The 25,598-nt window shown below is 38.6% G+C and overlaps 2 protein-coding genes across 2 annotated transcripts in view; one reads left to right on the forward strand and one right to left on the reverse strand.

Annotated features, from left to right (window-relative positions):
* Positions 1 to 1,940: 1,940 nt before the first annotated feature.
* Positions 1,941 to 12,262, reverse strand: gprin3b (GPRIN family member 3b). Its single transcript, XM_079811872.1, has 3 exons — positions 12,156 to 12,262; positions 3,893 to 8,005; positions 1,941 to 3,095 (listed from the first exon to the last, which is right to left on the reverse strand). Exon 2 carries the CDS (start codon positions 7,906 to 7,908, stop codon positions 5,953 to 5,955), a length of 1,956 nt encoding a protein of 651 aa, XP_079667998.1. The 5' UTR covers positions 7,909 to 8,005; positions 12,156 to 12,262; the 3' UTR covers positions 1,941 to 3,095; positions 3,893 to 5,952.
* A 7,033-nt stretch (positions 12,263 to 19,295) lies between these two features.
* The window catches only part of LOC307123759 (uncharacterized protein), a 7,704-nt gene continuing 1,401 nt past the window's right edge, over positions 19,296 to 25,598 (forward strand). Inside the window, exons 1-2 of the mRNA XM_079812444.1 lie at positions 19,296 to 19,418; positions 19,568 to 25,598. The exon at positions 19,568 to 25,598 is cut by the window's right edge and continues 1,401 nt beyond it. Coding sequence (XP_079668570.1) covers positions 20,265 to 25,598 — 5,334 coding nt within the window. The 5' untranslated portion in view covers positions 19,296 to 19,418; positions 19,568 to 20,264. The remainder of the gene's footprint in view (positions 19,419 to 19,567) is intronic.

A 25,598-nucleotide genomic window follows, 5' to 3' on the forward strand; every position in this document is an offset into this window, starting at 1 on the left:
GATGGCGAACGGAAACATGGTTTGTGTAACATAAGTAACACATTACTAACTGTTTGATTACATAGTCAAGCAAAAGGCTAATCATATTAATTACTGTAATGTGTCCGACTTTGTAAAGAACGGTACATAAAACCAATTACCATTCTGATTCATCGACTTGTATACGAGCCTGTATGAGTGAGTGGAGGCGGGGCTCATTTGCATATTCATGCATCCGCGAATACTAAATGAAGCAAGGGTGTGGAGTTACATTCAAGCTAATTTAAAGCATGAATTGTTTTTTTCCACTGGAAAAAAACATTTAAGTATGCCATTTTGGTGATCAAAGATTAGTTTTAAAGGATAAAATTTAACTACAGGGGGACTTTTAAAAACTACACTCTTTTTTTGGCACTGATGGTTCCATGAAGAACCTTAATTTAACATCATCGGAATCTTTCCATTCCACTAAAGGTTCTTTAGATTTTTTTTTTTTTAATGTTCATCACACTAAGAAAAAAAAATGTTTTTTTTTAGAACTGATCACTGAAAGGTTCTTTTGGGGAACCAAAAATGGTTCTTCTATCTATGGCGTCACTGTGAAAACCCTGTTTTGGAACCTTTATTATTAAAGGGATAGTTCACCCTGAAAGGAAAATAAAGCCATCTTTTACTCACCCTGCTGTTGTTCCAGTGCCCTATGTCCTTCTATCTTTTTCGGACCTCAAAAGCAGAATTTTTTTAAATAGTCCTGCATGCCCTCCTTCCTATAATGGCAGTGAATAGCAACCAGGCTGCAGGACTATTTTTTAAATTTCTCCTTTTGAGGTTCGAAAAAGATAGAAGGACATAGGGCACTGGAACAGTAAAAGATGGCTATATTTTCATTTCAGGGTGAACTATCCCTTTAAGAGTGTATGACCAAGGTAAATGAAAGCTTTCATACACATATTTTTGGTATGCACATCAAATAAATCACTCATGCACAAGACAAATGATTATAAAAAAATCATGGTAACACTTTAATTTAGCGTCCAATTCTCACTATTAACTAATTGCTTGTTAGCATGCATATTACTAGGATATTGGCTGTTTATTAGTACTTATACAGCCTCTGTTGCCTTTGGCTTGCTTACACTAAATATTCAACTATGTTGCTGATCTGTCCGCATTGACACTGTATGATAATTGAACTGGGCTGGATTACATCAATGTTTTCTCCGGAGCGGCTGTACAGCCGAATCAAATTCTGTTGCATTATTTTCCTGTTAACGCTTTGAAACAATCGGCATTGTAAAAAGAGCTATATAAATAAAGGTGACTTGACAGCATAACTCACACCATTTGTACATGAATTATGCCTCAGATGATGTGGCTTTTACTTTTTTAGTGATCAAACTCAATATTTTCACCTTGACGAGGTGAAACACCATAGAAGGAAAGACCATAGTCATATCTAGAGACCAGAAGATCACAGATCTGGGTGTCGTCTGTTTTGCTTGGGCCAGTAAGCAACCATCTTAGCAACCATGTCGCAAAAATGCGCTAATAACCACGCAGAACTCCAGTAGGGTGGCAGCGAGTTCAAATCTGAGATCCACGGGGAATCTATTAGCAGTCTTAATGACACTATGAATAATAGAGAAGGATTACTTTTAAAATGTGCATTTCTTTATATTTATCTGGGTTATAGGGCCTCCAGCAGCTGTGCACAGCCTGTTCTGAGATCATGCTAAGCCTTCTGAAGCTTAAATGATCTAAATTTGGTTTGATGAAGATCTGTTTTTCATTATACAGCATTTGCAAATGACATATATGAGATCTAACTCTACAGATGTAGCAGGGCCCCCAAAATAATCCCTGATGTATCTTTAAATGTCACATCAGCGTCACTATTTCGTTAATGTGAGTGATATTATTGAACAGTGTCAGTGAAATCTGATGGGACAAGACACTGCTATGAAATGCTTGCCAAACCATTTTAATATAAAATCATAAACAAGCTCAGTTTACACCAAGTATGATAATAAGCATTGAGAAGCTCTTTTCTTTTTTCTAAATTAAAAAATATATATTCACAATAAATCACAAATAATATTATGCAAAACAAATTTACCAACCATATCTAGGCTACTAAAGTAAAAACTAAACAAAGTTAGTAAAAAGGGCTATATGCATACATCTGCTCATCAGTACAGTGCATAATCTTGGGTAGTTAGAAGACTGCCATTCTGAACTAAGACACATGCAGATCACTACATATTATCATTACTATTATATTATAATTATTGCCATAGCACTCTAAATATCGTTACAGCTTTACTATCACCATAAATAATTTCATCTTTATCTAAAAATATTTTCTGTTCTCCACATAACACTCAAATCACCATTAGTCTCTATATTTAACAAATGAGAGAAACAAACGAGAGAAATCTCCCAACATGCTTGTCTCATGGAAGATCACATTGACTTCTCAATAGCCGTGTTTCCACTGTCGGGCAAAAGCGAGCTTGCTAGTGCGTGCTTGGGCCAGTCGCATTTCCACTGTCATGTCCAGGGATTAATCGGGCTTTCCTTGGTGACTAACGGCCAGTGGTTTTCGGCCTGCCGAAAAACTTGGACCAAAGCGGGGCCAACTGGGGCTTGGGGAGTGGTCATGAACAAAAGCGGAGTTTATCTGAGTCAGGAGACGGTCAACAACGCTGCTCATTTCCCATGTTATTATATCAGGCTGCCAGCTAACTTCAACATTTAAAACATTTTGAAACAATTTTCAGCTCAAAACTCACCAGCGAGTGTTTGAAATATAGTTCTTCCATGCGGTCCAGTGGGGATTCTGATCACCGTAGGCAGACATATACGCTTCTAAAGGCTACTTATGCGATAATAAATACACATTTTATGAGAAAATGCCAGAGACTGCTTGAAAAACAGGCGAATATATGATTATATCTGTGTATTTATTTGGTTTAATGTTTTATCTGTCTCTTCCCTGTGCCATTGTTGATATACCGGACTAATGCTGCCTTCACATGCTATCGGGATTATCGTAAATACTAGTTTCCTATTTAAAAAATTGGACATGAACACCCTCTCAAGTCAAATTTTGAATGCTATAAGCAGTGTTGGGGAAAGTTACTTTGAAAAGTAATGCATTACAATATTGCATTACTCCGTTAAAAAGTAACTAATTGAGTTACTTAGTTACTTTTTAAGAAAAGTAATGCGTTACGTTACTTTTGCGTTACTTTTTCTCAACTGGGCTGGGCTTGTTTTTGTTTTTTTTTATAACAAAAAAGTTATATTTTTGTAAAGACCTCTTCATACCAAAATTGAAATAATAAGCCCCAGGCTGAGGTAAAAATGCAAATTCACGCATGAACAGTAGAGGGCGCGGCTCTGCTGTGCTGCCATTCTGGATAATGCAGGAGAAAAACAAAAATCGAGTAATTTTAAAAATAAACAAAAAATCAAGTAATTTTCATCATCAAAGGTCAGCAGCAAGACATTGGTAAATTAAATATAAAGGTAGATTATGCATAAAAATAGTTGTTTTATTTAACATTTAATTATTGGAGGTTTGCGTAGTACTCTGATTTTGCATTTGACTGATTTTATTCATTTTGAGGAGTACAGAATCTTTGGTGAGATAAATAAATGCTCACATTTAGTCTGGAACTACAATAACCATCATGTTTACACACAACGCCTCTGCACTTATTTTTCTCAACATGGGGGCAGGAGAGCTGTCAGTCAAATTAATGTGAAAGTAATTTGCGTTGCTTTTTTGAAAAAGTAACTCAGATATTTTGTTGTAAATTTGAAAAGTAATGCGTTACTTTACTAGTTACTTGAAAAAAGTAATATTATTACGTAACTCAAGTTACTTGTAATGCGTTACCCCCAACACTGGCTATAAGCTCGATAAGCGATAAATAGGACATTTCAGATAGCCCGTGAAGGCAGCATAATGCATCCGCAAAAACATGCACTCTGGTTTACTCGTATAACTAATAACTCCTGTTTTCTTCACGTGAGCTCCCTCTGTTGCTCTGGCTGAAAGGATAGCAGTATAGTGAGACGGGAGAGATCGCTCAAACCTCCTCAGATTGCACAATGTCATGGAAAATAAAAGGCACAATATGTAATTTTTCGCCGCTAGAGGTCGCTTATTCAAAATAAAGGCGCTGCTTGATGATGCCTTGATTTCGAGGAATCATGGGAATTGTTATCTTCACCTCTACATCCGGTGGAAAAGAATCCGACGGGACTCGGGTAGAAATCATATTCATGGATGAGCTAATGTATTAAAGATTGGCCGCTGGAGCGATTGCTAATGAGAGACAAGCGCGACACACGGCTCGAGAGCAGAGGAGCCTTTATTATGCCGCAGATGAGTGCTTCTTCTGCTCATGTGTATGTGGGGTAACGCAGCGCTGTTTTATCATATTAGATACATTTGAGTGTGCTGAGAGTTGTGTTATAATGCTACTCTGTGCGTTCGCTCGACGGCTATGAGACTCTTGTTCACACTGCAGTGAGCTAGATTGATATTAGGCATGGTAAAACATGGTACTCGCGGTAAATCAAGATTTAAACAATGAGACCAACTGTGTTGAGCTGTATAACAATGATTAGTTTTCTGTCCATGAATGTATCTAAACAGTTGCTCACCTGTCTAATAAAACACACAATATATTAGAGCGTCTTTGGTGTTTCCATGGTTTCTACAAAATAAAACCGGAAATCGAGGGTAACGCGGGTATGATGTCATTGATGGGCGACGAATGGACAAGGTTAAAATAGCTTATTTCCCTGAATTTAAACATTTGTGGAAATATTTGGGATAATGCAAGTACTCAAGTCAACAAAATACTGTATATAACATTATTGTAGTGGTTTTTGGATACTTTAATCAAATGCTCACTCTTTCTTTCTAAAGAAATGTGACGTAAATGTATGATATTTTATCAATTTAATCTTTATAAATGTGTAAGCCTTTAGACTTAAAAAGCCTTAATGGAGTTATTTTGTGCATTCCTGTGATTGCAAATAAATGGAAGCAGGTGCAATTGAATAGGTAGGCGTTGTCTTTTTATGTGAAATGCTGGATACCAGTTTGATTCCCCTAGTGAAAAATAAATATACCAAAATGCATTTGAAACACATGTATTTTATGCTAAGTATACTGCAAATACATTTACATACTTATGTACTTAATATACATACCCTGCAATTGTACTGTTGATAAACTAATCCGATATATTTAAGTCTGCAAAATCAATTTTGTACTTAATGCACTCGAGTTATCCAGAAGTAGAGCTTGCATTTAAAGACTGATATTATACAGATATCATACTATCCTTACTAATAGTGTTATTAAAACACATTTTAGGCTTAATAATGAGAAATGTGCATTGTGCAATAAAGCAGTACTCCAAATAAACTTTAATTATAATATTTATATCAGTAAGTTTCAGGCAATATGTCAGTAAATATGTTAATGGATTTGTAGTATACTTGGTATGAAAAAAAATTATTTTAACACATTTTGGTATACGTTTTTCTCACTAGGGTCAGCATGATTGATTGATTGTGTCTCCTGACACAAATTAATAAATTACTGTCACTGAATCATGTTTTATTGTAAAACACTGGTAAAATATCGATGCTGGAATCTTAAGTCTTTAAGTAAAGACTAAACGTTCGCTTCTGTCATGCTAATTTTGCGATCTAGCTAGTTTTCAGTCAGCTCAGCTGGTGAAAAGGTGGGGGTTGTGTGACGTTGTTCTATGGAGACGTGTTTTTTTTAGGGTAGCGCTTCAGGGCTACTGGCCCGACAATGGAAAACGCAAGTTGATTTTGGGCCAGGTGCTTGAGGTCCGATGCTATTGGCCCCGCCCAGCACACTGTTAGCCCTGGCTCGCACTGCCCCGACAGTGGAAAAATCGCCTGACAACCAAACATCTTTCATTCTAGTACTGACGGCCGTGCGCAACAGTTGGGTCGGCGGACATTTTGGAACATGGACCTGAAGTTGATGTTAACCTGCCTCCTCTTGTTCTTCTTGCCGGGAGGCGAAGACAAGGATTTTCTGATAACCGTCTGTGAGATGATCTTCTTCTCATGCTCCTTGATTTTGCACTGCAGGTGACTTTGAATGGCAAATCCCAATGACTCTGGATCCACCGACGCTCCGTATACTTCCCATGTCATCCCTTGCTCGTCCCACACGACGTCATTTACACTCTTGGATTGCTTGGCCTTCTCGTCCTCTTGGTTGTCTTTCTCAGGCTTCAGCTTGGATGCTTTCTTCTGTTGCCGCTCTGTCTTTTTACTTTGTGGTGTGGAGCTTGATGTTGGAGGAGTGGTCATTGCGATGCCCTTTGGAGGTTTTGCAGAACTTGTCTCCTCGGATTTCGGTGCTGGAGGCTTGGCCGATTTTTCTGGCAGATCCTGGCAGCCCTGAGCAGATTTTGTCTTGGGTTCCTGCACACTTGCCACATTATGAGGACCAGATGCTGAGACCGTAGGTGAACCTTTGCTCTGAAGGTCACAGGTAGTCCCGTTTGACTGTTTGCTTTGGCTGCAAGTCTCGATATTGATCTGATAAACCGGTTGGAGCGGCGAAAGTCCTCTTTGGCTGTTGTGTTGAGGCTCTTTAGGCTTGGCCCCAAGCTTGGACTCTTCCTGAAGCTCAGCATCTACATGCACCATCACTGTGTCCGACTGTGGAGGCTTCCCATGGAGGATCGTACTGGATGCAACGACAGATGGGACCTCTGAGGTGTTCTTCATCTCAACGACCACTGCTATACTGTCATTCTCCTCAGGTAGTAGGCCAACTGATCTCCGATGGGGTTGTAGAGACAGAAGACTAGGGCTAGTGGCTGTAGATTGACTGCAGACCGTAGCAACCGCCTGCACCTCCACGTCATGTTGCGTGCCAAACTCAGCTGCTGAAGTCATGGTAGACGCCTCACGAAAGAGTTTACAGTGGACCTGCTTCTGCTCTTCAGGAGCAGCTCCCTGCGTTTGGACCTCCTCATCAATCACTTCCGTGTGGACAGAGTGACTTGCATCGCTAGCTGAAGACACCAATGGGCGTCCAGAAGTCTCCTGAGAGGTTCCTGGTGGTTTAAAATCCTTCTTCATGCAGTCATTGCTAAATTTGTCCTCTTTAACAGGCATATGATGGATCTTGTGTGGTTGAGGGGTCTGAATTATTGTACCAGGTACTGGTCCAGATGTTTCAGTCGCTGAGTGATTGGTTTTAGGAGCATTGGTGTTGGATACCATTTTAAACTGTGTACTGCTGATGCTTATGCTGGTGGTGCAACTCACATCTTTTGATTCAGATAAAAGCGACATGCCCTTGATAGTATTGTTGGTGCTGGGAGCCCGAGCCTGGCTTGGCGTTTGATTGTGCAGTGTCTCTTTGATTGCACTAGTTTCTTGAACTACTGATGCCTTGCTCTGTGCTTTGGGCTCATGTTGTTCATTTTCAAGTGTCTTTGTTGTGCTATTGCCATTTTCCTCCTTGTCGACGTTATATGTAGTTGTAGATGCTGGGCTGGATGTTGAAAGGACAGTTTTTGTATTTAAATTCATATCACAATCAGTTTTTCTACCTTCAGTGCTCTTGGCACACTGACCCGAGGTCTTTATGTTTACGTGACTATTTTGAGGTTGCCTGTGATCTTCACTGCCATGGGATGGCATGTTTTTGTCCTCAAGGACAGTCCCTCCAAGAAGAGTGGTGTGGGAATCTTCGATGGAGGAATTGAGATGATCCTGATTTAAGGTTAACTTTGGCTCAATGTCCCAGTTAGCATTTAACTCTTTATTTCCCAGCACATCTATACTGGCGAGCTGAGGCATCATCTGGACAGTGACAGTCCTTTTGGGGTTTGGTACATTTTCCATGTTGAATCCTGTTTATGTGTTGAAAATCCCATAAAAGTCAAAATAGTCCAATTTGGTTCCCCTCTGAAAGCCTGATATTGTCCCCTTCAAGGCTTCCCTAGAGCAGAGAGATAAAAATAATTTTAGATGCACAAGAAGAGACATACCAACTGCTGTCTTCTTGTGATCATTGGGAATGAACTGTGTTAGAATCTGTGTTTATCTGATAACCATATACAGTTATAAGTGAACAGAACAAATAGAGAAAAAAATAGGAGAGCATATCAATGATGCAGTGTAAATGTTTGAGATTATTTATGACTGCAACAGCGCAATAGGAAATTCCAATAAAACGAAGGGGGAAAAAGCACAACTATTCCATCATAAGCCATTACTCGTAGCTGTGTCATCCTTTACTTGTTCTGTAGAGCATTATATCAATATAAAAGCAGTTTTTGTAACACCAATTACACTGCGCAACACAGGCTTATAAATTATTTAGAAAAATGCTCAATCCTGACTCTGTCACATGTACATGTAATGTAAAAACTACTAATGCAAATGTACAGACAATATGGCAAAAAAGCGTTAAGCTATAAAACACATTCTTTTATACATTTCATTTGATTAAATATTCAGAAGGACAGATTTAGTATCTAGTGCCAAATTAATTCAACATTTGATATATTGGGAATATTCAAACAATCCCAGAGATTTCCATTGGTATGTGATGCTCCATCCATCCTATTCATTAGCAAATGATTTAAATCAGAAACACATTGCAGTCAGCAAAACTCATAACAACGCATTTTCTCAATACACTATTAAAAATAACGGTTCTTTATTGGTATTGATGGTTCCATGAAGAACCTTTAGAATCCATAGAATCTGTACATTCCACCGAAAGTTCTAGTGGAAAAAGTTTCTTCCTGAGGAACCAAAAAACGGTTCTTCTATGGTATCATTGCAAAAAAAACTTTTGTAACCGTTATTTTTAAGAGAGTATATGATGATTATAACTAGCAATATATTTTATGACAATTTTACTAGTGTATAGAAAGGCACCACATTTTTAAAATTCATTCCACCATATTCTTTATCATTCTCTATTCTGAAGAGCTGGTGAGCAATTATTCTGCGTTTGACCTTAGCAACTCAAATAGCCCCGAGGAGCCTCAAAAATGTAAATCTGACAGTCAAACACAAACCACAGCTGATTCAGGGAAACGATCGGCCTCAGCAACACTGAACAATGATAGTTTCACCAATGAAGCCTACAAATGCATTCAATGTTTTATAGTATTCTGAGCAATCAGAAGTTTCATTAGGGAGGGGGAGGGGGGGGTCGAATGCCATTTCATGCATTCTGACTTATTTACACTATTAAAGAGTTGGATTCTCATGCTAAGTATGGACAAAACTTCGAAAAATTAGTTGGACGTATGACGGAGTATTTCTGTGCCAAATACACTCTTTCAGGATTTGAATACGTTTCTGAAAGGTTTTTTTTGAGAATGGGGCTTTATGAAGTCACAAATATCTAATTGCGATTATTCTGGTTAAAATTGCGATTGAGATTTAAAATGCGATTATAATTTTTTTATAAATGAAAAGTGTGTATATAACATTTTGTGTTTATATATTAATATGGCTAATAATAATAATTATTATTACTAAATAAAAATAAGAAATATTACTATTACAATAACATATGTATATAAATAACAATATTTATATTTTACAGAAAACTTATTTTCCAAAAAACGATGGGTTACCTGTTAGTATGCAGACAGCCTATGACTAAAAATCATTAGAAAGGTCTAAGGATTTATTGTAAAATATATATATATTATTATAAACAATCTGTGCTTTTTATCTGTGATATCTTAAAGTCTATGTCTTTAATATGAAATATGAGCCTCTTATGCATCCACTGTGGGGATTAAAACTCCTGTACATTGAAGAAAAACATATGGATTGTCATATAAATTTATTTAAAAGTATTATGTATTAAGTCTTGTGTCTTATTTTCTACCCAAAAGTTTAATTCATACTGGAAGCCAGAGGGCGCCCTCGAGCAGAAACGCCACATACGCCTCAGAGAAGTAATAGTTCGTTTTCAGGAAATCCCTAATGTGAAGCTCGCGCTGTTGGCTGAATAAAACGAAGATAGAAACGTTTTGACTGATTAAACATGAAGATAATACTTCTGCGACAAGATATGGTGTATTGAGTTCTTCAAGCCTTCTGGGGTATTTTCATAATAATAAAGTATGCAGTGCTGATTGACATTCTGTGAGAAGAAGCCACATCAGCTCGACTGACTATATGAAGTGAGTCAAAACCTGTTATTAAACGTTGTATTTGGTTGGACAACAGGTTTATGAACGCTTCATATTACTAGTTTGTGAAGATGTTTGACACATGTTGCTCAAACTTCTTTCAGACGGAGCAGGGTTTACTCCTGATCACAGAGCCGCTCTTCACTGACACGCTGGGCATTTATTTATTTAATTAAAATCGCAGCCTTTGCGCTTCCATAATCGCACATAAGCCAAATCGCGATTGCGGTTCGATTCCGATTAATTGCGCAGCCCTAATCGAAAGTTATCTAGGGAGTGTGTGTGTGCTTGAGATTCTTTAGCTCCGCCCACTGCACACCTTTACGAGTTCGGCTGTTTTCGGAAAGAGTCGGTACAGCGTATCTGTCTTTTATAAATATGATAAAACTAAAGACTCTTCTGAGATATGAAGGATGCAGTACTACTCTATAGGTACTCAAGATTAACATGAGATTGACAGAAACTGAGTGTGTTATGCCCGCTTTAATGTATATAAAACAACAGCTAATTTTTACTATTACAATAATTTTCATACTAGATCAGCTGATGCATTTAGTGTGCATAACAGTCCCAAAATGAATTGACATCTTAAGTTTTATATGCATATGGGCAATTATATTAACCATTGGACTCCCTGCTATTGGCATTGGCCAATGACAAACTCATCCGTTGCATATATGAACAAAACAGATCTTTCTGCTGCAGAAAGCACTTTTGGTGAAGTTTGTATAGTTATGGTGTATAGTATATTGTTTTTAAAATATATATTTTACATTTTCTTCCTTTTCAGTTGATAACAAACATCAGACACAGTCTATGTGTAAAACTGTGCGCCATATCACACACACACATACACACACACACACACAATAAATAAATAAATAAATAAACGAAACACTGAGCCAGTGCGATTCACTGGCCACTGCGGAAACATTCACTCTAATTGTCTGACAAAAGCATGAAAGTCAATTACACCAAGTCTCAAATCGTGACCTGTCATTGATGAGAGCCGCTCGGAGGACGGTCGAATCTGCAGGAGGATGGGGGTGGGGAACACGCTATCAAATATTATTAAGTTCTGGTGTCAGTGTCTCATATTAAATGTTAATTTCTACATCCAGCAGATATCCCACAAGAACATGCATACATCCAGACTCCAGGCAGAGGAATGCCTTTTTTTGGGAGCCTGTTAACACAGGACTCACAAATGACCCTAAAAATAATCCATTTTAATAGGACGAAGTCAAACATATTGATTGGGGCTGTAAATAAGACGACAGTTTGCAGTGCATGCAACAATTTACAAAGAGACACTCACGTTTCATTTGCAAACACTAGCAAAGTCATCTTTAAATTGGGTTACGAGTGCGCACGCACACACACTTCCTACCCTTAAATGATAATCAATCCCCTACCACTAGATATTCTACATTTAATGTACAGTTTAAAACATAATTTAAAATGTTTGGTCACAGTGTAGCTGATTTCAAGTTTTTCTATCCTTGTGAGTGCATTTGGTCCCCCACAATACAAAACCTGACCTACACACACACACACACACACACGCGCACACTAGGACAAAAAGACAGACCAAAGTCTAAATGGCACCATGCAGTATTATGATAAATGAATTAAACCCAGATGAATTGGTTATATATCTTCAATCTGAGAATGTGCGAGTTATACTTACCATTCTCTTCAGAAAACCATGAAAAATATTTAAAAAAAGAGCTTTGCATTAGAAAATATTTTGTTGATGTTGAATGATTTTCCCCCCAAAAAATGCCCAACCCTCCCATTCATATACAAATCCTTGTCTTGACTCCTATCGAAATCCCATAAGTTGACCTTGTTGGCAAATTCATCACTGTGATGTATCCCTAGGAGCTGCAGATATGAATACACGCGCATAAAAAAAAATCCTACCTGGTGCGTGTGCGTCTCTCTCACATCATTTTCCGCTTGATAAGTGCGCTATTGACGCGCTGCTCGTGCACTAGTTAGTGCACTCGACGGGTTATCAATGAAAGAATGTTAGGCGCGTGTCAGTGAGATAAAACCACGCCTTCTAAGCGCATCCGAAACGCAAGTTCAATCATCCTGTGGCGGGTGGCAGCAGGAAGCCTGCGGTTCTCTCCATCACCGCTAGATGACACCACCGTTCTTTAAGAAAACCAGGCTAAATACGAGGATCATAAATTCATTCATTTCCTTCCATCAAATATGTCTTAATATACAGGTGCTGGTCATATAATTAGAATATCATCAAAAAATGTATTTATTTAACTAATTCCATTCAAAAAAATGAAACTTGTATATTATATTCATTCATTACACACAGACTGATATATTTCAAATGTGTATTTATTTTAATTTTGATGATTAAAACTGACAACTAAGGAAAATCCCAAATTAAGTATCTCAGAAAATTAGAATATTACTTAAGACCAATACAAAGAAAGGATTTTTAGAAATCTTGGCCAACTGAAAAGTATGAACATGAAAAGTATGAGCATGTACAGCACTCAATACTTAGTTGGGGCTCCTTTTGCCTGAATTACTGCAGCAATGCGGCGTGGCATGAGGAGATCCGTCTGTGGCACTGCTCAGGTGTTATGAGAGCCCAGGTTGCTCTGATAGTGGCCTTCAGCTCTTCTGCATTGTTGGGTCTGGCATATCGCATCTTCCTCTTCACAATACCCATAGATTTTCTATGGGGTTAAGGTCAGCCGAGTTTGCTGGCCAATTAAGAACATGGTCCTTAAACCAGATACTGGCTGCTTTGGCACTGTGTGCATTTGCCAAGTCCTGTTGGAAAATGAAATCTGCATCTCCATAAAGTTGGTCAGCAGCAGGAAGCATGAAGTGCTCTAAAACTTCCTGGTATACGGCTGCGTTGACCTTGGACCTCAGAAAACACAGTGGACCAACACCAGCAGATGACATGGCACCCCAAACCATCACTGACTGTGGAAACTTTACACTGGACCTCAAGCAACGTGGACTGTGTGCCTCTCCTCTCTTCCTCCAGACTCTGGGACCCTGATTTCCAAACTTTCATCAGAGAACATAACTTTGGACCACTTAGCAGCAGTCCAGTCCTTTTTGTCTTTAGCCCCGGCGAGACACTTCCAGGGTTTTTCCTGGGTCAAAAATGGTCTTCGGTGGCGGCTGACAGACATGGTCATCCATACACACACACACACGCACGCACGCACAGTAAAAAAGTATCCCCACGTGATCTGCAAGCGCAATAGTGACAATACATTTTAAATAAATTCAAAGAAAGTTTGTAACTTTTGCTTATCTTATTTTGATCCCACATGAAAAAATACTATAGTATATTATAGTAAAATTTTACCGTAAATGTTTTTGAACCGTACTATAGTAAATATACTACAGTAAATTAACAAAGTGTAGTAAATACTATAATATACTACAATTTACTGTAGTATCTTTACTATAATATGGTTCAAAAACACTATAGTAATTTTACTATAATATACTATTGTATTTTTTCATGTGGGATACCTTGATGTTTGTTTTTGTTCCTCATTTTTACACTATTTACTGATAATTGTTTTGGTATATAATTATATCAATATTACAAAGTAGTATTTAAAAAATGAACAAATAGCCTAATTTTCTGCCATATACAATTTCATAAAATGATCAGCTAATAACTTTGGTCTGGGTTCACCTCACTCCAGTCTAAACTAAGTTATTTATAGCCTATTTATTTTACTACACATTATGAACATAAATAAGCTGAAAGACTGGATAATTAAAACTAACTCTTACACCCACTCTTGCTAAATTGGGTAAGCACACTTGTGTTCTCATTTCAGATGTTCTGATTAAAGGATTAAACTGATTCTTTAGTTCAGTGTTGGACAGATCAGTTGTTCTTCTAACCAGTCGTTAAATGATATTTCGTTTCAAAGGAGTCATATAGGTCGTGAATCGGACATTAGCAGGCGCTTTGTGTACGAATCCCGTCTGTTTCTAACATCGCGAAAGATTTGTCAACACACAGAAAACACATCATAACCGGATAGGATTTGTTTCCCGTTTATTGAAAGTATGCTTTATGTCAGCTGGTCAGAGAATCAGTCAATGTTTTTTGAGCGCATTTCACACCCAGCGGTAATTAAAGGAAAACATAGTCTGATAGCGCCACGTGCAACATGGATTCGGTCTTCCGACCTTTTGATTTTGATTAACGTAATATGTGAAATATTAGAAAGCTAAGAATGCTTATTTTGAAGACAGAGAGCGTGCGCGCAGGGGGAGGAGCTCTGATTGTTCTATCTGTTACTAAGTTAACGCAAACGCAACATCTATTCTACATCATTCATAAATCACAATAACTCATCAAATAAAGCTTTGGCGGGACAAAAAAATTTAAATGTAGGAAAAACCCTGACTTCCGACGCTGTCTGTTGTTCAAGAGTGGCTTGACATAAGGTGTGCGACAGCTGAAACCCATGTCTTACATACGTCTGTGCGTAGTGGTTCTTGAAGCACTGACTCCAGCTGGAGTCCACTCTTTGTGAATCTTTGAAACTTTGTTTCACAGTCCTCTCCAGGGTGCATCTAACTTTTAATGTTTTTTATTTCATTTTCAAGTCGTACAAATAATGAAGTTATAATTAATAATGTGATTAGGCTTGACGATTGCATATTTGTCATAAATACTTTCTTACAGTTTTTCTCAGTCGATTTGGTACATTTCTCAGATCAGAATTGAAATTCTCAAAACTATCTGTTCAATCTTCACATGGTTGTGTCACTTGTGCACATCAAAAAAGCAGTTTCTCATTTCTTTGAACAAGTTGCAAATGTGTTTGTACATCCATGCAAATGATTATGTACAATTCTCTACTGTTTCCTACATTAACATCATGCTTATGTCATGTTGATCAAAATGTATTATAATGGGTCTCTGTTGAATAGTCTCACCCCCCCCACAACATTTAGGCATTAGTTCATAGCATAAGTCTTTACATGCAAAGTTGTCATAATATGTCAAGCATATTTCTATACATTTCCATGAACGACAGGAGGTGTAGGAAGACTGCACTGTAATTCCTACAGCACTGCATGTACAGTTTCCCCTAAGGAGATTGTCCTATGTTCACATTTCTACTTGTGTTTTGTTGTTTTGTGCTATGCAGTGCTGTCTTTTTCTTTCTGTATCGCAAGGACATGGTCTGTCAACAAATTACAGTACAAACAGTAAAAGCGTAAATGTGAATCTTGTCCCGTCTCTTGCAATCAAACTCCCACATACACTAAGGTGTAACCTACAATTTACAATAATTGTCATCAAAACTTTAGCCATATTTACATCAGAACATCCCTCTAGAGTACAGTTATATTGACAACATGACTAAGCAATTTGACTGTCTTATCCGTACACAATGACACAAGGACTAGTCATTCTGATGGCACTGACATGTTCATTGACACAGATATTTACTTTTGAGAGATGAACTAAGGATTTTGAGCAAGAGACTGGCTTTTGCATGTAATCCATGGTGTTTTGCTATTTGTACGAATTGTTTTGAGAAATGCGCTTAATGTTTTGCAAATGTCGAGGATGATTCGAGAAATGTAGGTTAACAAAGCGACTGAGAAAAACTGTAAATGACAACTCATATGTACTCATGTTCACCAACATTTCTATCCACTTGGGGACAATATTCAGGCTAGGGGAACTCATATTAATGTTGAAATACCTCATAAAATGAAAATTTCATGCCATGGGACCTTTAAAGTCCTCCTGTAGTCACAAATTTTATCCCTCAAAACTCATCTTTGAACACCAAAATGACGTTTAAAAGTTTTTTCCTGTGAAAAAAAATGCTCTTCATGCCTTAACCCTTTCATGCATGCATAATGGAAAACATTATCTAGATTTTTTTTTTATTCTTTTTATTACTGTAATATGATGCTAAAATTGAAATCCATTTTAATTTTTACAAAATTCAGTTTTATTTAAAAATTATTTAACTGTCCACGTATGTGGACACCATGTAACAAAGGCGTAAAATGGGACAAAAAGCCACAGATGACAATATGGAACATTGTGCTTTTTATTGCTTTTATCATTTTATGCTATGCATAACAGCTCAGATATTTAAAACATTAATATTACAATATAACAACAATAAAACACAGAGTGTAGGAACTATAATGCTAGTTACATATATGTGGAAACCTAATAGCAATATGGACTGGGCTTTGCTGGCACACACTCCTCATCAGTGCTGTCACTGTCACACACACTGTCCTCTGGGATATTCCCTATTATTCTGTACTGAGTGCTTGACCTGTGCTGTCCCTGTTTGGTAGGCAAAATGCAAATTTGTCTTGGTATGTATGTGTAAAGTTGCCATTTAATGCCATAATATGTCACTTTTAATGGTTATTTATGTTGATATATTTGTTAAATGTCTGTTTTATTACTATATAAGACAATTCAAAACATATTTGCAAAAACAGAACACATATACTAGCAGGTTACAGAAATCAGACTTTATGCAATCTGACTCCACCTGTTGCATGACTTCCACATACGTGGACAGTTAGTTTTTGGTGTATAAAAACGACATTTTACTCTAAATTTTAGTTTTTAAAATACTAACATATTCATCATACTTTACTGTACATACGAATATTTTTTTTTTAGCTCAATTGACCTCCTTATGTAAAAGTTTTTCACAGATATGCCTGGGGCATTTGGCACATGGCTATCGCTGTCAGCCATCTTGGATTAATGATGTCATCAAGCAATGAATATTTGGGTTACAAGACAGTAGCCATTGTTAAAATATTGCTGTCAATCTACTGACACTGCCCTCAAGTGGTTTGGAGAGAATTACCAAGATGAATGAACCCTAAATGGGGTTAAATCAACTGTCCCCAAATGTGGACACCATGCATGAAAGGGTTAAAATAGCTTGCTTCGTTTAGTATACGCAGAATCATGAATATGCAAATTAGCCCCGCCACTCTCTAACACGAGCTCAGAAATCCACTCTGCCAACTTACACTGAGGTAAACGCTGTACAATGGTCAATAAATATGATTAGCCTTTTGTTTGACTACATTATCAAACAGCTAATAATGTTTTGCTAATGTTATACCGGGATAAACTGGCTTCTCCTGAGACTTCCCTGCTTCAGAGCGGTCATAATGATACTAAAGCAACCAGCACGAGATTGGTTACAAGGTAGTTTGCGATTTCACCAAAGAAAATACTCTGCAGTCAGCAATGATGTTGACTTATGAATTTGCACATGGTTTGTCTTAAATCATATTAAAACACTACATAAACATATAGGCCTAAACAACATTAAAAACGTGATTTTCCCCACTGGGGGACTTTTAACAAGCACAAACCTTTACAGCAATATTCATCTTCCCATGTCTGAAACTTTCACTACTATTTGGATTTCATAAATCTTATGAACGGACGGTAAATTCTGAAGTAGGCTAAACCTTCCTTTGTGCAAATAAGCCATTGGCTTATGTTGAAGTCACCCACTGAAACAGTTAATAGTTGTAGTTGGTTAATTAATAAAAATAAACAATAGGCCTAATATATATATATATTTAATTTTTTTTCTCAGGCCTGTGATGAAGATCTAGTCACCTGCTGTGCCGATCGACGCCATCTTAATCTCAAAACAAATCTGTCTGCTGTTTGTACTGAGGTATGGATAACTACAAAATCACTCTTCTAATAGGATATTAGTTACAAACAACTTCATCCTGAGTTTGTGTTCTTCAAGTTAATGTTGTTAAAAAACGATGGCATAATCAACAAAAGTCATGTTACATGTCCACCGCTAGGTGTCACTGTTATCGGCCTTGTGATTTAGGCCAGTCAGGATTTCGTAAACTAGTGTCAAATATTTCCCACTATCTGTTTGGGTAGTTTAGTGAATATTGTGTGAAAATCGTTCATAGGAATGTCATATTCCAAAAAAATTGAGGAAAGAACCTCGCACCAAATGAAAATACAATCAAAACCATAATTTTCACTCTAAATTATCATTACTTCAGCATTACTAAATTATACATTAAATTAATTTTGAAACATTTGTATAGAACATTATATTTAGAGTTAATCATCAATTTAATGCATGGATTTAAATGTAAATATATGTTGAAAAACAAAGACATGTTGTAATGTTTCCATAGTTTATATTATGTTTTAAGATATTGATATAACCATTATGTTGATCAAATAATAATAATATAATAAATCTTGATATGCTTGTTCTGGCCTGAGAGATTTGAGAACTACTGAACACTTCTTGTGTTTGTTGAGTCCACAATGACTTGCGTGACGTGAAGGCAAGCATATGTTGAATTAGAAAGCCTGCATAGAATGAACACAACGGTTAGTTTATGTATTTTTATCATATTTGAGCTTTCGAAATTATGCTAAGGGACCCGTTTTCTCTTGTTCTCTGAGGATATGTAATGTTACACTTTCTTCTCTAAAGTGGAGGAGGTCTCCACCCTCCACACATGTCCCACAAAGACAGCATCTGTTACTCTTTGAACCTTCCTCCCAGACTGGACCTGCTGTTGCCATGGAGACACCCCCACCCCACATCCTCCTCTTAATCCTCCCTGACTTCATTCAAACTAAGGTCATCCCACCATTGGATGAGAGACAGAAAATGATAACGTTCTCTCTTTTGTCATATAGACTGTGATATGCTGTCTATCTGTCACTATCTATATATCTATGTCTGTCAGTCTCTCATTCTTTCTATCTATCTGTCCGTCCGACATACATACAGATAGATAGATAGATAGATAGATAGATAGATAGATAGATAGTGTAGCTGCCGTAGATAAAGAATTTTTTCTTTCTGAATATTTTGGTCACTTCTTGAATGTTTTGTTTTTTGTTTGTTTTAAATGTTGTAATTCATGAATACTTGTTTGAGAATTGTATATTTGCTTTGAATTATAGTCTATAGCAATAGTGACACCTACAGGAGAAAATGAGTAACATAAGACGTACCAGTCATGTGATTTGATAAGAATGAACACGGAAAAACACGAGGTGTTGCGCACACGAATTGAGAGCTGCGAAGATTGAAAAGACTGTTTGATAATAAGATGTCTCCTAATGTCTCCTGAATCCTGATTGGAAAGCACACGGTACGTTGTTTATATCTTGGTTATTGTTTGTTTATAATTTAAGGTACTATGTGTATTTATTTCAGTTTAATAAGCTATGGGCTTAATCGAACAACGTCATGGAAAAACAATTTCATCACGAATTTGATTGTAATTTTATTTATTTTCAGTTTTTTCACGGTGTCCATTTGATGTGTCTGATGTTGATTGTCCTGAAGACATTAAATATTGAAGACATCTAAGGCATCAGTTGAAGCGTGGTTTTTCTGGTCTGGAGAAAACATTCAGGAGCCGTTATAGTGAAAAAACGTGTATTCACAACCCCTTGGAAGAGTGCAAGAGTTCATCATGGAAAAGGAAAGATCGTTGCCAGTCCTTGATGTGAAGAGTCAACGCCGGTGGAAAAATGTTGCCATTGGTGGAAGTGAAGACGTCGCCATTCAAGTAACCTACGCGATTTCGTTGCATTGAAACTCCATTGCGTTTCACGTGTCTGCATTCCTTGCCGCGCAGAAAAGCAACGCAAGAATATAGTGCTGCAGTGACGACTGATAGCCACAAGGCGGCAACGTTGCGACGTGTTGGACAATTCAGTTGTCTATAAGAGTTGCTATCTTTGGATTTACAGGTCAGACTGTATCTTTTCAGTTTGAAATCTCATTTCTTGGTGGATGTTGCCTTAACATTTATTCTAGTTTAAATTGTATGCAAATGGTTGACACAAATATTTGCATTTGATACTTTTCTAAGTTGATAGAAGAGTGTAACTTGTTTAATAATTGACATTTTGCAATTTCCACATGGTATTACAGCTTGTTATCAGGGTTTAAAGCTGAATAATAGTGTGGTGTAAAGCAAATTACCAACATGGATCAAAATAGATCAGAGAGTTATGTCTTAGACCACGTGATTCAAGCTCTTGAAGATGAAAAGGCACAATTAGAGGGGAAATTAGAAACTGAAATTGATGTCTTAGACAGACAAAACTATGAGGAACGCTTAGCTGAAATTAATGCAGATCTGGAAGTTAATAAGACGAGACTCCAGGAACCATCATCACGAGTTGAGCAAGAAGTTAGGCGATCAGAAAGAGAAAGGCGTCCAACAGAAAAAATGCTTGAGTTGAGACGTGACGAGTTAGCAAAGAAAGAACGGAAGTTTATGTTCACATACTTAAACTTTAAAGCCGAAGCTCAGTTAATCCGATCTCAACTGAAAGAAGAGTGCTCTAAAAATGCGTTAGATGACATGATGGTAACGGCAGAGAAACGTGAAGCAGAGTTAAAACAAATATATGAGAGTATCCGTGCATTGAACGTCCCATCTCAAGATATCAGAAGGAGAATGGATAGCTGTACTTCAGTTACTAGTGAAATAACTGCACTACTGAAAAGACGTTGCGCAGAAGTTGGCACTAAGGAGTTTGATGCTGAAGCTGTAAAAGAAACACTCGTCCAGTTATTGCAAAGAGATGACGCCAGGTCAATTTATGGATCAACTGTGTCGAGAGCTGAAAGAGATAGTCAGCATGGAAGTCATATGTCAGTAAAAAGGGCGGAAGCAGCGGCACGCTTAGCTGCAAAGCGTGCTGAACTAAAGAGAGAAAAAGAAATCTCAGCTCAAAGAAAAGAGGTGCTAGCCCAACAAGAGAGGTTGAAAATGCTGGAGGAGCAAAGGGATTTTGAAGTCATGGAAGCTGAATACATTGTGTATGCAGAAGAGGAATCAAGATTGAATGCTGAAATAGGAGATAGTAAAGAAAGAAGCACTTTGCCTCCACATCAGCATCTACTGCAGCACAATTACCCTTCATGCGCCAAGGTTTCCCCAGAAACTTTAGCTCAACCTTGCTCTGAAAATGAGCTAGAGAAAAGAGTAGATGAGGTCTTGTTAGTGAAAGCACTAAAAGAATCCCTGGCAATGACTAAACTTCCAGCTCCGGAGCCATTCACGTTTACAGGTGATCCACTCAAGTTCACTGAATGGCGCACTTGCTTTAAAGCTTTGATCGAAACGAACTGTACAACTCCCGCACATAGGCTGTTCTATCTGAAAAGGTACATAAGTGGAGATGCGCTTAGTGTGCTAGAGGGAACATTTTATAGGAGTGATGAGGATGCATACATGCAAGCTTGGGATGCCCTGAACAAACGTTATGGGCACCCCTTTGTAGTTCAAAGGGCATTTAGGGCAAAGTTGAGTAACTGGCCAAATATTGGACCTAAAGAATCACTGAAATTAAGGGAATTTAGTGATTTTCTCGTCTCTTGCAAAAATGCAATGCCTCATGTACATGGTTTGGGGGTTTTGGACGATTGTGAAGAAAACCAGAAATTGCTGCAGAAACTCCCTGACTGGATAACAACTCGCTGGAATAGGTATGTCACGAAAGCACTAGATGAAGAGAAGCCATACCCAAATTTCACTGAGTTTTCAGACTTTGTGGCAGAGGAGGCACGTATTGCATGTAATCCTGTTTCCTCACTCCTTGCTTTAAAACATGCGGATGAAAAGCCTGGGAAGGAGCAGAAACGTCTCAAGGCCAGCGCTCTGGTGCAAAATGTTAAACCCATTGCAAAGAGCTTGAGTGCATTGGAAAGAGAGAAAGGCTCCAAACCCAGCCCCTTTTCCAATCAGGATAAGAGACAAATAGAATGTGTCTGCTGTCAGCAAAATCACTTTATATACAAATGTGAAAAGTTTGCAGCTATGCCTCTTGAGGAGAAGAAAAAGTTTGTCATCAACAACAAGATGTGCTTTGGTTGCCTCAGAATCGGTCATATCTCCAAAAACTGTAAAAAGCGAGCTACTTGCAACATTTGTAGGCAGAGTCACCCCTCTCCTCTTCATGAAGAACGCTCTCAAGGAGTAAAACCAGAAGCTTCACCTGAGGAAAGGGCTTCCACTAGTTTATGCAGTGTGGAGATAGACAATGGCAATCATACTTCGATGATCGTTCCAGTGTGGCTCTCTTGTGCAACAAAGGACAGCCCGGAAATTCTATCCTACGCATTACTGGACACGCAGAGCAGTAATACATTTATCAATCAGGACATCTGTGACAAACTGCAAGCAAACAAAGAATCTGTTAAATTAAAACTGTCCACAATGACTGATAGAGCTTCGATTGAGAATTGTCAGAGAGCAATTGGGTTAAGAGTGAGAGGTTATAATCTGCAAGAGTACATTGAGTTGCCACCCGTATACACTCGAGAATACATTCCCTTGGAACGAGATAGCATTCCTACTTGCAAAAAGGCTCAGAGATGGATTCACCTGCTCAGTGTTGCAGACAAGATGCCAGATTTGTTGGATTGTCCTGTAGGGCTTCTAATTGGCTATGATTGTCCAAGGGCTCTGAAACCAACCCAAGTGATATCAGGGAAGGATCACGAACCATACGCAGTCAAGACGGACTTAGGCTGGAGTATAGTGGGATCCATAACACCCAATACTTGCTCTAGAAATGTAGTGGGCTTCTGTCATCGCATTTCTGTGAAGGAACTCCCAGCCATAACGCCTGCCTCTGTAATCAGGGCGTTAGAAGCAGACTTTCGGGATACAGACTCAAGAGAAAAGACAATATCTCAGGAAGACATTCAGTTTCTTCAACATTTGGATGAAAAAACTCAACACAACAGAGAAGGACATGTGGAAATGCCCTTGCCTTTCAGAGAACATCCTCAATTACCGAACAATAAGCAGCTTGCTACGGTTCGATTGAAACATTTGAAAAGAAAACTGGAGAGAAATCCCAAGTACAGAGAGGACTATGTGAGATTTATGGAAAGTGTCTTTAGAGATGGGGATGCAGAGGAAGCAGAGGCCACACCAAAGGAAGGCAATACATGGTACATTCCGCACCACGGGGTGTATCATCCCAGGAAGCCAGAAAAAATAAGAGTGGTATTTGACTGCTCAGCCAAATTTGAAGGTACGTCTCTTAATGACCACTTACTCACAGGTCCAGACTTAACAAATGCTCTGACTGGAGTGTTGTGTAGATTTCGTGAGCATCAGATTGCGATTGTTTGCGACGTGGAGAAGATGTTTCACCGCTTTCATGTCAGTCCAGATGATCGTGATTTCTTGAGATTCCTATGGTGGGAAGAAGGGAACACCGAAAAGGAACCCAAGGAATACCGCATGCGAGTACATATTTTTGGAGCGTCATCTTCTCCGGGTTGTGCGAACTACGGCATGAAATATCTTGCCAGCAAATATGAAAAGGACTTCCCACTGGCAGCAAGCTTCATTCGCAAAAATTTCTACGTGGATGATGGACTTGTTAGTGTTGATTCCATCGAGAAGGCCAACAAGTTGGTTAGTGAAGCGCAAGAAGTCTTGGCAAAAGGAAAACTGCGTTTGCACAAGTTTGTGTCCAATGTCAGAGAAGTCTTGAGGGCAGTTTCAGAGAGCGAACGTGCCAGTGTTGTGAAGGATGTAGATCTGAACTACAATGAGCTTCCAATGCAGAGTGTACTGGGAGTAAAGTGGAATACAGAGACTGATACGTTCTCATTCAAAGTTGACCTTCCTGAAAGAGCTGCCACTCGGCGAGGAATTCTGTCAGTAGTTGCAAGTGTGTACGACCCATTAGGTTTTATTGCTCCCTATGTCTTGATTGGGAAAAGAGTGCTCCAAGAGATGTGCAAACAAGGGGTAGGATGGGATGAACCTCTTCCCTCTGATCTGAAGCCAAAGTGGGATACATGGCTCCATGACTTGGAGAATCTCCAAAGGGTTCAAATACCAAGATGCTTCATTCCTGAAAATATGGGCAGAATCCAGAAAATAGAATTGCATCATTTTTCAGATGCCAGCAGTGAGGGTTATGGGCAGTGTTCATACATTAGGGTTGTGGCTGATGAACAGGTGCATTGTGCGCTGGTTATGGGTAAGGCTAGAGTAGCGCCTACGAAGGTTTTCAGCATACCACGTCTTGAGCTGACCGCAGCCACTGTTTCTGCGGCAGTAAGTCATGTTCTTAGAGAAGAGCTTGATCTGAAGGTAAATGAGGAGTTTTTCTGGACTGATTCCCAAGTAGTCCTGGGGTATATCAAGAATGAAGCCCGGCGTTTTCATGTCTTTGTAGCTAATCGTGTCCAGAAGATTAGAGACTCTACGGATCCAAGACAATGGTTCTATGTGGAAACAAGTCAAAATCCTGCAGACTGCGCGTCTAGGGGTATCAAGGTGGCAGACCTGATGGACTCAAGTTGGTTGATAGGTCCCAAGTTCTTATGGGAACGAGAGATTATCACTCATGAAAATCCCCCAGAGCTTCTTGTAGGTGACCCTGAGGTTAAGGTCTTGAAAATAGATGCTTGTGTAAGAAGCAGCTTTCTTGAAAGACTGTCAAGATTCTCAGATTGGAATACAGCCCTCTATACGATTGCAAGGATCAAAAGACTGGTAAACAGAGACAGTTCAGGGTTCATTAGTGTAGAGGAGAGAGAGAGAGCAGCTCTTGTGCTCATCAGAGCAGCACAAAGAGAAGCCTTCGAAGAAGAACTGAAATGGCTCAGTCAAAACCCTGCTAAGCTGCCAAAGAATAACAAGTTATACCAACTTGATCCTATCCTCCAGAATGAACTGCTCAGAGTTGGTGGACGCTTAAGAAAATCTAATGCAGCATTTGAGGTGAAACATCCGGTAATTCTTCCTAAGGAAAGCATTGTCACACAACTGATACTTGACCATTGTCACAAGAAAACTCAACATCAAGGCCGAGGTCAGACCTTGAATGAACTCAGAGCCAGTGGATATTGGATATTAGGTGCAAGCAATGTAGTGGCCAAGTACATCAAAAATTGTGTTACTTGCAGAAAACTGCGTAGACCAGTTGAAGAACAACGAATGGCTGACCTTCCAGCTGACAGAGTGGAACCCTCACCCCCATTCTCTTATTCTGGCATTGACTGTTTCGGGCCCTTCTACACAAAACAAGGTCGAAAGGAATTCAAAAGGTATGGTCTGTTGTTTACGTGCTTAAGCTCCAGGGCTGTACATTTAGAAATGTTAGAGGATCTCACTACCGATGCATTTCTGAATGCTCTAAGATGTTTCATAGCAATCAGAGGAGCCGTTCGACAGATTAGATCCGACCAAGGCACGAATTTCGTGGGGGCGAAGAATGAGCTGGAGAAAGGTTTGAAGGATCTGGACCAAGAGAGGATCTCTACCTATCTTGCAAGTAAA

The sequence above is a fragment of the Gobio gobio genome, assembly GCF_949357685.1.
Source record: "Gobio gobio genome assembly, chromosome: 3".
NCBI classification, from domain to species: Eukaryota; Metazoa; Chordata; class Actinopteri; order Cypriniformes; family Gobionidae; genus Gobio; species Gobio gobio.